The sequence below is a fragment of the Rhineura floridana genome, chromosome 22 (genome assembly GCF_030035675.1).
Source record: "Rhineura floridana isolate rRhiFlo1 chromosome 22, rRhiFlo1.hap2, whole genome shotgun sequence".
NCBI classification, from domain to species: domain Eukaryota; kingdom Metazoa; phylum Chordata; class Lepidosauria; order Squamata; family Rhineuridae; genus Rhineura; species Rhineura floridana.
Window position 1 is genome coordinate 10,680,229 of NC_084501.1, and position 16,342 is coordinate 10,696,570.

General features: G+C 46.2%; 2 protein-coding genes across 2 annotated transcripts in view; one reads left to right on the forward strand and one right to left on the reverse strand.

Annotated features, from left to right (window-relative positions):
* The window catches only part of LOC133375024 (trichohyalin-like), a 37,275-nt gene extending 37,210 nt beyond the window's left edge, over positions 1 to 65 (forward strand). The window contains exon 18 of the mRNA XM_061606476.1: positions 16 to 65. The gene's annotated coding sequence lies outside the window, so the exon portion shown is untranslated. The remainder of the gene's footprint in view (positions 1 to 15) is intronic.
* A 226-nt stretch (positions 66 to 291) lies between these two features.
* On the reverse strand, positions 292 to 13,896 carry LOC133374725 (transforming growth factor beta-2 proprotein-like). The gene is made up of 7 exons (XM_061605924.1): positions 13,453 to 13,896; positions 11,098 to 11,261; positions 7,857 to 7,989; positions 7,083 to 7,193; positions 6,823 to 6,988; positions 3,631 to 3,784; positions 292 to 551 (listed from the first exon to the last, which is right to left on the reverse strand). Exons 1-7 carry the CDS (start codon positions 13,799 to 13,801, stop codon positions 393 to 395), a joined length of 1,236 nt encoding a protein of 411 aa, XP_061461908.1. The 5' UTR covers positions 13,802 to 13,896; the 3' UTR covers positions 292 to 392.
* Positions 13,897 to 16,342: the final 2,446 nt, after the last annotated feature.

Consider the following 16,342-nt stretch of genomic DNA (forward strand, 5'->3'; position numbering starts at 1 on the left):
ATTTGTTTTTTTTAGAAAATAAAGCACTGAATTTGTGTGAAGAGGATACCCATACGTAGTTAGCCAAGAAGAGACTCCACCCATTCCTTTCAAATTATCCAGGTGAAAGCACTTATTTGTGAACTGAACTGATTTGTGAACCTCACTGAGCCAGAGGGAGGAGTCTTTCACTGGTGGGTGGAGCCACAGAAGGAGGTGAAGCCTCTTCCCCAGTAGGCTGGGTCAGAACAAAAAGGCTGGAACCTCATACTTGTGGGTGGAGCAATGTGAGGTCAACGATCCTTTCCCAGTGGCCTCGGGACAGAGAGGTGGGAGTGGGGTAGATAAGGATGTCCCTCCGCTCCAATTAGCCGAGTTCCCCATCATCCGCGAGACCAGTCTCCTGCCCCCCATCAGCGGCAGCGGCAGGACTTCACAACCATGTTGCTGAGCTGCTGCACTTTGGGCAAGCGGCCGACGTAGTAAAGGATGGTCAAGGGCTCCAGTTCATGGGGAACACAACAAGGGGCAGCAGAGGCCTCGGGGTTCAGCTTGTTGTACAAGGGGAGCACCTGTGGGATAGTGAGGTTGAAGAGAGAAGCCGTTAGGGAAGTCACCTGCCCTGCTTCTCCAGTTCTGCCACCCTGCAGCCCGTCAGAGGTGTCCTCCTCTCTTTGAAGACGACACCTCTACTTCCTTGCTGCCCCATCTACCTAGAACAAATTCGATACAACTTGCATTGTTGTTGAAAGTCGGTTTGGGTCATATTGGCGAGGAAAGTAAAAGTATTATAATAATAATAATAATAAACAATTTTACCTAATTCACACTTCCTGAAAAAATATGTGAACTAAAACACAGCTATCCTTGTAAATTTGCACTTCTCTGCAGATTGCAGTGCAGTTCTCAAAAATGTGCATAAAGATGTGTATATTAGGGGAAAGTGTGCATGGAGTGCATTTCCAGCAATATGCTGATGATACGCAGCTCTGTTTCTCCTTTTCATCTTCTTCAGGTGAGGCTGTTGCTGTACTGAACCGCTGCCTGGCCGCGATAATGGACTGGATGAGAGCAAACTGAAGCTCAATCCTGACAAGACTGAGATGCTGCTAGTTGGGGGGCCCTCTGCTCAGATGGTTGATGTCAGACCTGTCCTAGATGGGGTTACACTCCCCCTAAAGGAACAGGTCCGTAGTTTGGGGATCTTATTAGATCCGCTTCTGTCACTTGAGGCCCAGGTAGCCTCGGTGGCACAAAATGCGTTCTACCAGCTTCGGCTGGTAGCCTAACTACGACCCTATCTGGACAGGGAGAACCTAGCCTCAGTTATTCACGCTCTGGTAACCTCTAGATTGGATTACTGTAATGCTCTCTATGTAGGGTTACCTTTGAAAACGATTTGGAAACTTCAGCTAGTGCAGAATGCTGCGGCCAGAGTTCTTACTGGGACGAAGAAATTCGACCACATAACACCTATTCTGGCCCAACTGCACTGGCTTCCAATATGTTTCTGGGCCAGATTCAAAGTGTTGGTCCTTACCTATAAAGCCCTTAACGGCACTGGACCGCAATATCTGATGGAACGCCTCTCCCGCTATGTTCCTACCCGTTCACTCCGCTCAACGTCTAAGGCCCTTCTCCGGGTCCCAACCCATACAGAGGCCCGGAGAACAGTAACAAGATCTAGGGCCTTTTCGGTGGTGGCCCCCAAATTATGGAATGCCCTCCCAGATGAGATACGCCTGGCGCCTTCTCTGTCATCTTTTCGGCACCAGGTAAAAACCCACCTCTTCACCCAGGCATTTTAAAGTATTTAAGCTTTTAATCTTATTTTTTTTAGTTTTCTTTCACTTTGTTTATATAATGTTTATATTGTCTGCGCAATACACACTTGCTGTATTTTAAATATTGTGGTTTTATCATGTTGTATACCGCCCTGGGAGCTGCTAGCTATAGGGCGGTTTAGAAATGCAACTAAATAAATAAATAAATAATAAAAATGGACATATTCATGAAAATAACATACAAAAATCCAGTGTATTGGGGAAGTTTGCATTCAAAAAATATGTATATTAGGAGATATTTGCACTAAAATGTTGATGCATTTTCATGATGACCTTTTAAAAGAAGAATTGATGTGGAAATGCAGAGAACTGAACTTAAGATTGGAAAGACAAGAAAGTGATAGAAACCAAAATGGACAGATTTGACCACCCTTGCTCAGGCCCGGCACCAGTAGGTGGCCAGGTTGGGCACTGGCTGAGGGGCCCTGAAGCTGAGGCTGGGTCGGTGTAGATCCCACTCCATGATCTGTGCTAGCTCCAATGCTGGCACTGATTGCAGCATGGGACTACCCTCCCAGGCAACAGCCCCCTGCCATGGGCTGGCGGCATCACAGAGTCAGCACACTGCATGCACATGCTTATCATCCAAGATGGCGGTGGTGGCATCAACACGGGACACCCGTATTCCAGAACACTTATTCAATAACACAGGGATGGGGTGCCCCTGGCCTCCGGGCCAGTCATGGCCCCCCAAGGGGCCCAGTTTGTCCTATGAGGCCATTTCCCTCAAACCACACTCACCAAATGACATCACTAGTGAGGGCAGGCATTTAAAGATGCACTCCTGGCATCCATCCATCAGCTGATGAACAGATTGGGATGCACCTTCAATCCCCTCCATGTTAGAAAGTCCTGCAGTTCACTTTTAAATTCCGAAAATCAGAGCGTCACAGGGAAGCATGACCTGACATCACTATGACATCAGGTGATTGACAAGTGGGTGACTGCCCACTTATCAATTTCGGCCTGCCAGGGTTGAGGAGATGATCTGGCCCTCCGGCTAGAAAAAGTTCCTCACCCCCACAATAACAATTTCCAGTACATTTTCCGAGTCTCTTTCCTTATCACAAAAAGTCTGATATTTTGGGGAGAAGCAGGTTTATTGCAGAAGACCCCTCCCTATAGCCCAGTGCAGATTGAGGATGTTCAACAGACATGGAATGTTGAATATCCAGGAGCTTCCAGACAACCTGTTTATTGAGCACTCATCCTAATTTGTTTGCAAGGAGATTAGATGATGTCAGTTATTTAATGAGCATTCATTTTGATTTGAGCCTAGACAGCATGGCCTTATCCCACACTTCCCAGTGCAGTTCCTGTCACTTTCCTTATCGCAAAAAGAGCAATCTTTTGGGAGAAGCGGGTTTGTTGCACAAGCCCCTCCCCATTAACTATAATTGTGTAACCTCAATTTGCTGGTATATGATTGAATCCTACCCAAAAATAGCAACAGTCTGGAAGTGCCTGCAGTTGGAATGGTAAACTAAGAAGGGAAGGGATAGAACGGACTGGAGTATCGTGGAGGGGACAGCATGGCTGGCTGGCACCCTGAACAGGAGCACACCACACTGTTGTGTTACAGGTGTCCCTTGTCATGAATGAATTTCTTCTTCAGGCTCTTAGTCTGAAGACAAGGAAGCAGAGCAATTGGGAGAGGGTGGGGAAAAGTTGTGAACCGGAGATGATGTCTGTTGGCACAGGGGGCTGTGGAATTGGGGACCCTCAGCAATAGGATAAGAGAGGGGGGAATGGCTGCAAGTTGGGGTTCAGGGAGGGACACAACCACACCCTTGTGTGCAGCTCTCACCATGTTGTACTGAGTGTCTGTGCTCCATACGTAACGGCAGCTCCCTGCGCAGAAATTTGCCTTGTAGCCTTTTGGCTGGTGGATCCACTTCCACTTCAGATCCTTGCGGAAATCGATGTACAGGCTGTGGAGGCAACATCCCTGATCTGTACTCCTGGAGCAAGATGGGGGAGTGGGGAGCAGGAAGAGATAATAAAGATGAGATTCCCACACCGTGTGAACCAGGTCGGGGGGACCTCAGGGCCAGGGGCTAAATGTGGCCCTCCAGACCTCTCTCTCTGGCCCTTGGAACTCTTCCTAGGCAACACTCCTCGCTGGCCTTGGTTCACACCCTCAGTATTTCTGCCTGGCTGGAATTTGCCCATGAACTCTTGCTTGCACAGATGAAGCATAAAGAGGGATCCGTGAGTGTATGGAGAGACAAGCCTACAGTACAAAGGTAAAATATATATTTCTTGCTCCACCCAATTTTTATTTATTTATTAAATTTACAAAAGGCCCATTTTTACCCACCCATGGCATGTGGCTATTGGAAGGTCCAGAAGGTAATGTGGCCCTTGGGCTGAAAAAGGTTCCCAGCCTAGGCAACAATCAACAGAACTCATGGTCGCAGGATATGGCAGTGGCTGAGGGGTGGGGCAGGAAGAAGTCAGCACCAAGACCCCAAAGAAGATGCAAAGCCTCAATATGGGTGATGAAAGATTAAGTCTTTGTCAATAGCAACAGTCCTTTTGAAACAAAAAAATGCCCAGTGTTGTGATGGTTGATGATGACAACCTTCCTTAGGTTGCATTGATATGAGAACTTTAATCTTGTTCCCCTTTGGGCTCCTCTAGACATGTTTATAGCACATTCGTCCTGATTTGCTTATATAAGGCTTATGTGGAAGTCAGATTATATCCGGTCTTTATTGATCATTTGTTCTGATTTGCTTACGGGACGGTTACATGACAATGAGCGTTCATTCTGCATTCATGCTGATTTGCTTTGCAGGGTGTTTGCACGGCTTCCCGTTAATTATTTGTTCACCCCACACTTTTCAATGCATTTCCTGCCATTTTCCAAACTGAAAAGAATGGCTGTGTGGGTACCTCAGTATTTACACTGGAAGGAAGCCCTGCTTAATTCTAAGTGCGTGAGGAGAAGGCAGCAGCTGGTCAGTTACTGAGAGGAAGACATTCTGCATATGCTCTGGGGTGTTTTTTTTCTTGGTAGAAATGTGGAGTAGTTAAAATATATAAATTCTGACTCCATGGATTGTATGCAATTAAGACCTACTCAGAGCAGACACGTTGAAATCAATGATTAAAAAAGGTAAAGGTGTCCCCGCACTTGTAGTGCGAGTCGTTTCCGACTCTTAGGGTGACGTCTTGCGACGTTTACTAGGCAGACCGTATATATGGGGTGGTATTGCCAGTTCCGTCCCCGGCCTTTCTTTACCCCCCAGCGTATGCCGGGTACTCATTTTACTGACCACGGATGGGTGGAAGGCTGAGTGCACCTCGACCCCTTTTACCAGAGATTTTACTTCCTCCTTCCGTTGGAATCGAACTCCGGCCGTGAGCAGAGCTTCGGCTGCGTTACCACCGCTTACCACTCTGCGCCACTGATTACAACTAACTTAAATCCATCCATACCCTGAATAGGATTTAGTTAGAAAATTAGATATGGGGTGGAATTTATGAGGAGATGGGGAAACAGGTGAGAAAGGATGTTGTTAGATTTTATTTTATGCATGTATATAAATACATTTAAAAATATTTGAAATACTTTTAGGTTGCTTTTTAGGGCTAAATGGGTGTTTGCTGAAGGAGGAAAGGGCTACAAGAAGAAGATCAAGAGTAATCATTACAGTTTTTTTTCCTACCACTGAGTCACTATAGGAAGACATACAGTCTCTGTGTTTAGAGTTGACATAATTCTGACTGTCAGAAACTGGGGACCAACAAGGGCTTGTGATTTTTGTGCCCAGTTTGTGAAATCTGGACAGTCCCTAACAAGCACTGGATGGACTGTTATATCCAGCACAATTGTTCTTGTTGAAGAGTGGAGATAGAATGAATAAGCCAAATTGATAGAATGTATAAAAGGTAGGGACTGTTATACAATCCATCAATCACTAGGGGTCATTTAATCACTACCTCTCTCTTCTCCCTCCCCCCAGGATTCCATGGAACTCCTTGAAAAAAGGGCACTTCTAGATGACCAGTTTCTTTGAGGATGCCATCCTGATTTCTTTTCACAAAGTTTGCAGGAAGGGTAGATGATGGCGGCTATTTATTGAACATTTGTTCTGATGTTTGCGGGAAGCTTAGACGATGTTGCATTTAAGCAAGTGTTAAATGCATTTTGCCATCACTTTTCTTACTGTAGAATGTTCAGTTTGGGGGGGGGAAGCGGGTTTGTTACACAATCGCTTTGCAAAGATGTGTATATTCGGCAAAACTGCATACAAAAATATATTAGGAGAAAATAGCATTAAAATGTGGATGAATTTTTATTGGGTTTTTTTTAAATCACAAACTGATGCAGAAATACAGAGAACTGAACTTCAGACTGGAAAAATCAGGAGCTGAGGAAAAACTGAAACTGACAGATTCATCAATCCCTCGTTCGCTTGGGACCAATGGCATTCCGGTCTCCTAAACCACGCAAAGGTGGGTAGGGATAGGTGAGAAATTCAATTCAGTTCGCAGTTCAAGCTGAATCTAGCAAATTAACTCTCTGGGAAACAATATGAGAACTGAAACACAGCCATCCTTCGAAATTTGCATTTATTTAAATTTTGCAGTGCCATTTCCCAACCAAACAATGTTTACAAAAATGCATATGTTAGGAAGAAGTATGCCTAAAAACAAATATATGTGAAAATAACATACAAAAAATGCATTAGATTAGGAGAAATGTGTACATTAGTCAAAACTGCCTACTAAAATGTGTTTGTTAGGAGAAATTCACACTAAAATCCTGGAGAATTTTCATGAGGATTTTTTTTTTCAATTGCAAATTGCTGCAGAAATTGAATTTAAGATCGGAAAAACAAGAAAGTGAGCAAACGAAAACTGAATGATCCTTCCGTTCCTAGTGTTCGGTGAACCTTATTTTCACACACAGCCCTGTTCATGTGTGTGCATGAAGACTGTTGGATGTTTAAGGACCCAACACTCTGTGGGTATCTCCTCATTTCCTCACCTGGCACAGCTGGGGGTGTTGGCTGACCTCCGGTGCCGGCCCTTAGAAGACCGTTCTAACCGATGTGGGGGCAGCAGAGTGAGAATCAGGTGGGGAGCTTTGCCACTGAGATCTGGGGGTCTCGCACGCCCCTTCCGTGCCTCCTTGATAAGACCATCATCCAAGCCTGTGTACGTATAGAAAGCAGCTCCGTCATGCATAGATGTGGGGGAGGGGGGAGGGGATGGGATTCCTTCAGGTGCCTCCACCTATGTCCATACCTGCAAACTGGGCCTCCAACTCCTCACTGTGGTTTGGGTTAATTGTATTTCCAGCAGGGACGTAAGTGCAGCAGGGGCAATGCACTCCCAACTTGAAGCCCAAGTTTCTCTCTTGGGAAGATACAGAGGGGAGGAGAATTAAAACAGAGAATTCTGACAGTATTCATAGCCAGAAGTAAATCATGTTGTCACTTTTTGTTTTTGCCGGCCCTGGTGCTCCTTGTTTGCCTTTTAACAGGAGCCTGGCCCACATCATAGGAATTAATCTGGTAAAGTTTTCCCCTACTACATTACCTTGATTTCAGGAAATGTTTTACCTGCTGATTTCTCTGTGTGTGTCTGGCTGATGTTAAAAGATACAGGTGCTGGGCTAGAAACACACACATACCACATGAGATGGTAACCCTACATGCCTGAGTCTTATCAGCCCCAACCCGTATGGCCAGTGGTAGTCAGGGATGACAAGAGCTATAGTCCAACCACATCTGGAAGACCACAGGTTCCCCATCCCACCTATAGGTGAGGCCAAGGGAGATGTTGCAGGGTTGTTAAAGGGACAGGAGATTTCTCAGTGTGATTAGCTGAATTGGAAGTGGGGAGAGGGCATCTAAACATGTTAAAACAGGTCATAATTATGATAGCTGGGTCAGAAGAGGATACCCACTACAGTTTACCATTAACTGGCATCAGAAAAACCTGGCAAGCGAGTAAAATAGCAGGCCACTAATAATCTTCCCTCAGCACAAATAGGTTTAAGAGGAGAAAGGCTCTCACCTCTTTTATCCAGCCACTGGCTGATGGTATCTGTAACATCAAAAGACACCCACTGCGCCTGATCAGTTGGCCGCAATGTCCGGCTCCCCACATAACGCTGAGTTGGTCCTGAAGGCTCCCTTGCCCATATCACCTGGGAAGATTTTGAATTTGTTTTATTTATTTTTTTAATGTACACCCTGACTTTCTTCATACAGTCCTCAGGGTTGCTTATAAAATTTTTTAGAAGGAGGGAGTAGCTACAAAGGAGAGGGCCTTATTGGTGATGGCACCCCAGTGGAATAGCCTTCCCAGAGAGGGTTACCTGCCGCCTTCTTTATGGGTTTTTTAACACCAGATGAAATAATATTTTTATTTTCCTGGTCTTTTAGGTCACATCCACAACATATATTTCAAGCAAATGAGCTTCCCGAAAGCATTCTGAGAACTGAAGTTTGTTAAAATGCACTGGAAAGTTCTGTGAGAGGTAAGGTATGGTTCCCAGTATTCTTTGGGTTACAGTTTCCAGAATAAATCTGATTGAAATGTGGGTTAAGCTACGGTTCTCAGGATTCATCTGTTTGAAATGTGCTTTCAGTGTATGTTTGGATGCAACCTTAAAATCTGTAATAAATATCTGAATTTATATCCCCTTGCTTCTTGCATCACATTTTTAGTGATGCCGTGAATTTGGTTTCAGGTCTGTCTCGAATGGGTGTGTCAATGCTGCAATTGTTTTAATGACATTTTTAAAGAGGTATTTTATCCTGTTTATTTTTGTGAGCTGCCCTAAGAACTGTATTTTTGGGTGGATACAATAAATACAGCTAAATAAACAAGTTGGGGGTAAAATGAAAGCCTTTTAAAGTAGGGGTGGGGAGCATTTTCAGCCTGAGGGCCACATTCCCTTGCAGGCAACCTTCCGGAGGCTGCATGCCAGTGCTGGACGGGGCCAGAGGCAAAACTGGGCAGAGCAACTGATGTGACTCTTACCTTTGTATGGTAGGAAACAATCCAGCCATGCAAAAGTCAGAGGGTAATGCACACGCACAGCCCCCTCCATTCAGGAAAGCAAAAGTAGGGATGTGAAGATCTGTCAGTTTCAGTTCCTCCGTTTCCCATTTTTCCAATCAAATTCAGTTCACATTTCTGCAGCAATTTGTGATTTTTTTTAAAATCCTCATTAAAAATATCCAGAATTTAGTGCAAATTGCTCCTAATAAACACATTTTTGTAGGCAGTTTTGACTAATGTACACATTTTTGCAAGCCATTTCTTGTCATATAATGCATTTTTGTATGTTATTTTCAGTTATATTAATTTTTTGCACAATTTCCCCTAATCTATGCATTTTTGTAAACATTGGTTGGTGAACTGAATTGCAAAATTCAAATTAGTACAAATTTCGGAGGATAGCTGTGTTTTGGTCCTCATATGGAAAGTACGAATTCAATAGATTCAGCTTGAGATGCAAACTGAATCGAATTTCTCACCCCTCCCCTAGCAAGAGCCTCATCACAGTTCAAGGACATAATAAAGCAGTTGAGAAGGGCACAGAGGCAGGGCTGGTGAGTGGCGTGGCCCGAGGAGAGGAGGCGCTGCTTAGAGAGAGTCTCAAGGACCAGCTAGAGAGGCCTGAAGAGCCGCAACTGGGTTCCTCAACTGTGTTCTGTAATAATTAGGCAATCTGAAATAATTAGGCAAAGTAAAAAGCATCTATAGCAATAGAAACATGAGCTGCTCACTAAAAGCTAAAACAAAACCTGAGCCTTTTCCTGGGACTAAAAGATAGTAATATCAGTGACTAGGTTAGGCGAAAGGCTGTGGCTTATTGGCAGAGCATTCCAGGTTCAATCCCCGCCGTGTCCAGGTAGGGCTGGGGGAAAAGCCCCTGCCTGAGCTACTGACAGTCAGTGTAGACAGTGATGAGCTACATGGGCCAGTGGTCTGACTCAGTATATAAGTCAGCTTCCTAACATGTGAGAGGAGGGCCCTGTGTAGCCAGCCAGCCAACCACCCACCTAACCTCTGAAGGGTTAGGACACCAAAAGCAAGGCATCAGCTGATGATCTCAGCAAAATGGGCAGGTTTCTACAGAAGGAGGCGGTCCTTCAAATATCCCCCTCCCAGGCACTTGAGAGGCCAGAGCCAAAACTTTATGATGCAACATGCTGTGGCCAGGCCCAGGTTCTTTTCAGCAAAGCAGAAGAGCTCAGTCACACAACACAAACTACACGAACTCTCCACCCCACCCCGCCACTGGCCAAAGCCCTGTATCTACAACAGCTGCAAAACAGCCAGAAACCCAGTATGAACCATTTCCCCAGAAGTAGTACAAACTGCATGTTGGGAGAAAGCCACACCTAGTAAATTTCTGTCTGGCTGTTACAAAGGCACTGGGCATTTCTTGAGAGAAAAATGTCCGCTTTCCACTGGTAAATTTTGCAGTGAAAATAAAAAGACGCAGTAATGGGGAAGGAGAGTGGTCTCATCCATCTACTACTACCTGATCCTTTTAACCCAGATGTGGGGAACCTTTTGCTCTCCAGATGTTGCTGGACTACAACTCCCATCATCCCAGGCCATTGACTATGGTTGCTGGGGCTGATAGGAGTTGTAGTTCAGCCAGATCAGAAGGGCCATAGGTTTCCCACACCTGTTTTAACTGGAGGTCCTAGGGATTGAAACTGGGACCTTCTGCGTGCAAAGCAGCTGCTCTACCCACTGAGCTGTGGTCCCTCCCCAAGGAGAGCAAAGCAGGATGATGGGAGCAATGGGAATGTCTTGGCTATGAGTCTTTTGTGCCAGTGGGTGCGGGACACTTAGGGATGGGGGAGAAATTTGATTTTCTTTGCATTTTAATGAGAAACTACCGAATTTGCACTTCTTGAACTACTAGGCAAACCGAAACACAGTTATCCTTCAAAATTCACAGGTCTTTGAATCTTGTGTTGTAGTGCTCCAACCAAGCAATGTGTATGAAAAATCCATCTCTTATGGCAAAGTACGCATAATTATGTGTGCATTAGTGTAAAATAACATACAAAAATGCATTGTACACGTTTTTGGAAGCAATTTCAACTAATTTTGAAAATGGGTGTATTAGAATTCATACTAAAAGGCTGACAGATTTCCATGAGGATTTAAAAGAAGAAGATTGCAAATTGCTGCAGAAATGTGAAGAACTGAATTCAAAACTGGGAAAAGGAGAAACTGGCCTGGACGGATCTGTCCATCCCTAAGGTGCTTATGGGCCTCTGACCTGATACAACTCCACGCGCTGCTCCGTGGCTTGTGCCCGGGGGTTTGAAACTCTATAGACACGCAGTTCGGCCCGAACGAGGCTGCTGCGGTTGGGCTCAGCACCTGAGACATCAAAACGTAGAAGGCGGAAGAAGGGATTGTTTTGGGTGCTAGCAATGGAGTCTGCAGGAAAGGAAAAAAGAGATATCGTAGGAGGAAGATTAGGGAGATGGAGAGAACAGAACCCTTCCTCTTCCACCTCTTTTGATTCACTGAAAGCCAATCTGTCCACAGGCGGGTGATACGTGTGCCTGTTTTATTTATCTAGTAATATCTATCATTGTCAATATTTTTTCAATCAGTACATACATATATAGGAGACTGCCTTATACTGGGTCAGACCACTGACCCATCTAGCTCAATATTGTCTACCACAGTGGGTCCTGAACTTTTTCCCCCACGGACCACTTGAAAATTGTCAATGGTTTTGGTGGACCACTTAATTATTTTTCTGTGTGTTTTTTTCATTTTAAAGCACTGTACTGGGTGCGGTATGATTTTGAATTGTATGTTTATTGCTTCTTTTATTTCTTATGTTTTCTTCTATTACAGTTTGCATTGCATAGAATTCAAATTGTAATACCTTAAAATACAATATGAGGAAAAAAGAAGCAACATCAATACAGTTAAAAATCAATATGAATGTTTAATGCAGACATGCTGCAGACAACCTGAGTGAAGCGCATGGACCACAGTTTGGGAATCCCTGATCTGCTCTGACTGGTAACAGCTCTCCAGCATTTCGGGCAGGGGTCTCTCCCAGCACTACTTGGAGATGCCAGGGATCAAACCTGAGACCTTCTGTATGCAAAGCCATCTGCTGTGCCACCAGGGCTGGCGCCAGAGGGTGGCCAGATTGGGCCCTGGCCAAGGGCCCCTGCAGCCCAGATGGGGCCCTCCTTAGGGTTGGGAGGGTGGCGCTCCCATTCTGTAATCTGCAGCAGTGTTGGGTCCTGCAACCCAACCGTGCTGCAGTTCACGGAGATGGAGCTCCCCTCAACACGGACAGTGTGAGCTTCAATAAGCCCACCCAACGCTCCATAGTCTCCCAACAGTCTGAATGCCATTCAGGGGCTGCCCAAAGGGACTGATGCCCCTGCCACCATCTTGATTGATGGCAGGCATGTGCGCTATGTGCGGACATCATTCACATGACATGAGAGGTAGGTGGGGCACGTGGGTAGGTTTATCAGCCCCACAGTGCATGTATGGGGGGGTGTTGGACTATGGTGCCGTGGGCCCAGGGCAGGCTGGTGCCCAAAGACCCAATCATGCCTGGCACCGGCCCTGTCTGCCACTAGGAATGTGGATGGAAATTCAATGCAGTCAAAACTGTATATTTGTCAAAACTGTACACAAAAGATGTGTTTATTAGGAGAAATTTGCACTGAAACGCTGAAAAATTTTCATCAGTTTTTAAAAAATAGCAAATTGCTACAGAAATATGGAGAACTGAAGATTGGAAAAATGAGATAGCAAAAAAATAGTCAGATTTGCCCATCTTTACCTACCATTGAGCCACAACTCCATCCCCCAAATACATATTGTATATATTTTAACCAATGTTTAATTTGTTGAAATTTTGAAAAACATGATCCACTACTTTTTTCAGAGATCCCTTGCTATTTGATGATAACTCTGTGCATAGGACACAACAACCTACTGTGACTGAAAGACAATAGGAAACCATTTGTGGTTAATCAGCCACAGCCCAGTCACACATGCAAATGCGGTCACTGAGTGGTGAATATGCTCCTGCGGATGGGACCTTTCTCCTATCCTCCTATTTGTTTTGCCTTCTAAGAATATCTTAGAGCCCTGCCACATGCCTGTGGGGAGTACCTACTTTGCATGCGGAAAGTCCCTGGTTCAGTCCCTGTCATCTCCAGATAAGGCTGGGAATGTCCTCTGCCAGTCAGTGCAAGTAATACTGAGCTAGATGGACCAGTGGTCTGACTTGGGATAAGGCACCTTCCTATGTTTCTTTGAGCAGACCAAGGGCCCACCTGGGCCAGTATCCTATTTCTCACAGTGGCCAACCAGATGCTGCTTGGGAAGCCCACAAGTAGCGCATGAGGGCAGGAGCCACCTTCCTCTTATTGTTTGTCCCCAGCATTTGAAAGACTGCCTCTGGAAATGGAGGCTTCATTTAGGTATGGCTGACGATTCCAGACAGACCTATCCCCAGTTCTGGTTGTGCTCCACATTCTTCCTCCTAATATACTCATCCTTCCTTCACATGCTCTGAACTTTGACCCTGTCACTTTGGCCATTTCGGCCCCTCCCTACTACCCCTCTTCTTCACACCCCTTACTGTCAGCATGCCCAGCGGGCAACATGTCGACACGCTGCACTTCCTTGGCGTAGTACTCCTCTTCCTCGCTGCTGCTAGCACTCCGTCCGCCGCAGGCCACCCGCTCCCGTGTCAGTTCCCGTGCACTGTTGTACAGCAACATCACCTCAGGGGGCAGCTGCTCAGGCACCCCTTCCTCTTCCTTGGGTGGCGTCACCAACTGCAGCTTGCTGAGGATTTGTCCTCGCACGGCCTGGACCCGCCGTGTCCGGGCCACCTCCAGGTCCAAGGTTTGGCAAGTGGAGAGTGCCACGGCTGTGCCGCTGGGGCCCAGAACTGCTGGCATTGCCAGCAGCACAAGCAAGAGCATGTTTCGGGGTGCTATGATCCTTGAAAGCCAGACTTAAGACTGGAGTGGTGGTGCTCTGAATATCCTTTTAGGCTGAGGATGTTTTGTCTCTAGTCTGCCAGTGCTTTTGGAAGATGCAAAGATCCAGCTGTCTATCCCGATGGGGTCGACCACAGGCTGACGATCAAATGCTAAGTCTCAGTCCTCTCCCTAGAGCAGGTTCGGAGCTTCTGAAGTTCTCCTGATGAATTCACGAAGATGTGGAAGTTCTGCAGAAGCCAAAGTGCTGGGGCAAACCTGGTCGTAGTCACAAGGAGTGGAGGTACTGGACAACACTCTGTGTGCGGTTGTCAGGTTTATGTAACAACACCTTCATCTCTCTCGTCACAACTCTTTCTGCTGGGCTAGATGTAGCCAAAAACTGGGCGAGGAGTTGCTCACTGCTCTCTCCCTCCATCGCCTCAGGAAGCTGGGAGAGCCTTTCAGAGACAGGCTCTCTTCCACCCCCACAGCCACAGCCTTCCCACACATCCTCCACCCCCTTCCTGCCACATGCTTTTGCTCCACAGAGCCAGCATTGATCCCGCTCTCGCCACAAAGTCCCATGAGCATTGCAAAGAGGTCTGGATTGTGTGCCTCTCGATGCCAGCATCAGTACATCTCTTCTCAACCTCTCCTACTCCAGCTTAAGCTTTCCTGGCACTGACGTTGCCGTGGCGGCTCCTTTGGCGCGCCAAATGATTGAAATGTAGGCAAAAGTTTCAAATCCTCCCTTTTTTTCTTTGAGTCAGGGGCTTTGGCTGTTTGGGGAAAGGGCCAAACTGCAGGGTAATTTAAAAAGAAAAGAGAAAACAAAACTGCAAAAACAACCACCCGCCCAAAGATGTTTAAAATGGCTTGGACGTTGATCCCACTTGATCTGGACTCTTCTCCACTGTTTCTTTGGTGATGGTAGGGAGAAGGTCCGCTTGTATACTGTGTGGAAGAGCAGTTCCTTGCTGAGGAGGAAGAGAGCAAGGCTGTGAGCACACTAGTCGCCTACAGCAAAGCGTTTCCATTGGCTGCACCAGGAGGGGCAATGGGCTGATCTGCCAATCAGTTGTGAAATCTCTTTGAACCGAATGTACAGCAACAACAACACCCCCCACTGGAACAGATCCCACCAGGTCTTACAATAAAAAGGGGTGGGGTTTGACTAGTGTTGTGTGCCCCCGTTTTCAACAGAGAGAGGTGGAGACGCACTGGAATCAGCAGAGCAGTAAGTGTAACCCCAAGGTCCAGCAGCCAGCAAAGGAATTTTAGAATCTTTAACTCATCTACAAAACTCAAGAAGGAAGTCCTTCACACAGCACATGGTTTAAGTATGGAATTTGCTCCTACAAGAGGCAGTGATGGCCACCATCCTGGATGGCTTTAAAAGAGGATTAGACAAGTTCATGGAGGATAGGGCTATCCATGGTTGGTTGCTAACCCTGATGGCTATGTTCAGCCTCCACTGTCAGATGCAGTACGCTTCCGAATATGTTGCTGGAAACTGCAAGTGGGGAGTGTGCTGTCATGCTCAGGTCCTGCTTGCAGGCTTCGTGTAGGCATCTGGTTGGCCACTGTGAGAACAGGATGCTGGATCAGATGGGCCACTGGCCTGATCCAACAGTGCTCTTCTTAAGTTCTTGTGATCAAGGCCAGGTACACCAACAGACACTCAGCAGTTAGGCCCGTATCGATTGTTAATGATGCTTCTGTGTCTGCTAGAAAAGATCAATTGAGGACCTGGCTCCTGTACAAATGGGGGCGAGCCAAGTCATTAGCAATGAGCGGAGCGAATGCCCCGTGCCAATCTGTGCTTGGCCTTCTGTTCCACTGCTAGATCTTGAGCAGCGTTTGGGCTGTGCTTCATTCGCCTGTCAGCAGCAACATTATCATAGAAGCAAAGTGTCTCTGTCCCCCACCCTCCACCTTTTCTTTCATCTTTTAAAGTGTCAGGCGAACATGCTCCAGGGAGTTGTAAATGAAGAGTTCATGCCCCAGCAGCTGGCACAGCTAAGATGTCAGGGTGGGTAAACACAGTGATGTGACTGAGAGCAAAAGGACGGACCTATTCGGATGGAAACAGATCAGGTAATCTGATGGAGTGGTTGCCATGCTGAAGAAGAGCCAAAGGCAGCTGGCTGCTCAGCAGAGCTGATGGAACAGCCCTGCTTCCCTTCTCTTCCTCTGCTCTGCAGCCTGAACCAATTCATTGGCACCAAAGGGGGATTTCCTCCCAGCGAAAATAACACTTCAGCCAGGACTGTGGCAGGGGAAGAAAGGCTTAAATCCCCCTCTCTACCTGCTGCCATCCCAGTAATGATCACATACCCTTGATGCTATTTGTTGTTTCCAAATGCAGACATGAAAGGCAAAGGTGCATTGAGCATCACCTTTGGTGATAAATAAGCTGGGAACATTTTTCTCTGCTTTGCTAAATCCATTTAGGCACTGACCTGAGCAGGAAGGGTTTGAGCGCATACCATAAATTTAGGTTTCTGCAATTAACATGAATTAAAGTGCTGATACCCTAGT

Excerpts from the sequence above, each read along its gene's own strand:
- LOC133374725 (XM_061605924.1), bottom strand. The coding sequence starts at position 13,801 with ATGCTCTTGCTTGTGCTGCTGGCAATGCCAGCAGTTCTGGGCCCCAGC. Across the intron at positions 11,262-13,452 it reads GCCCGCTGGGCATGCTGACA|ACTCCATTGCTAGCACCCAA; the intron begins GTAAGGGGTGTG and ends CCTTTCCTGCAG. Across the intron at positions 6,989-7,082 it reads GTTGGAGGCCCAGTTTGCAG|GCTTGGATGATGGTCTTATC; the intron begins GTATGGACATAG and ends ATACGTACACAG.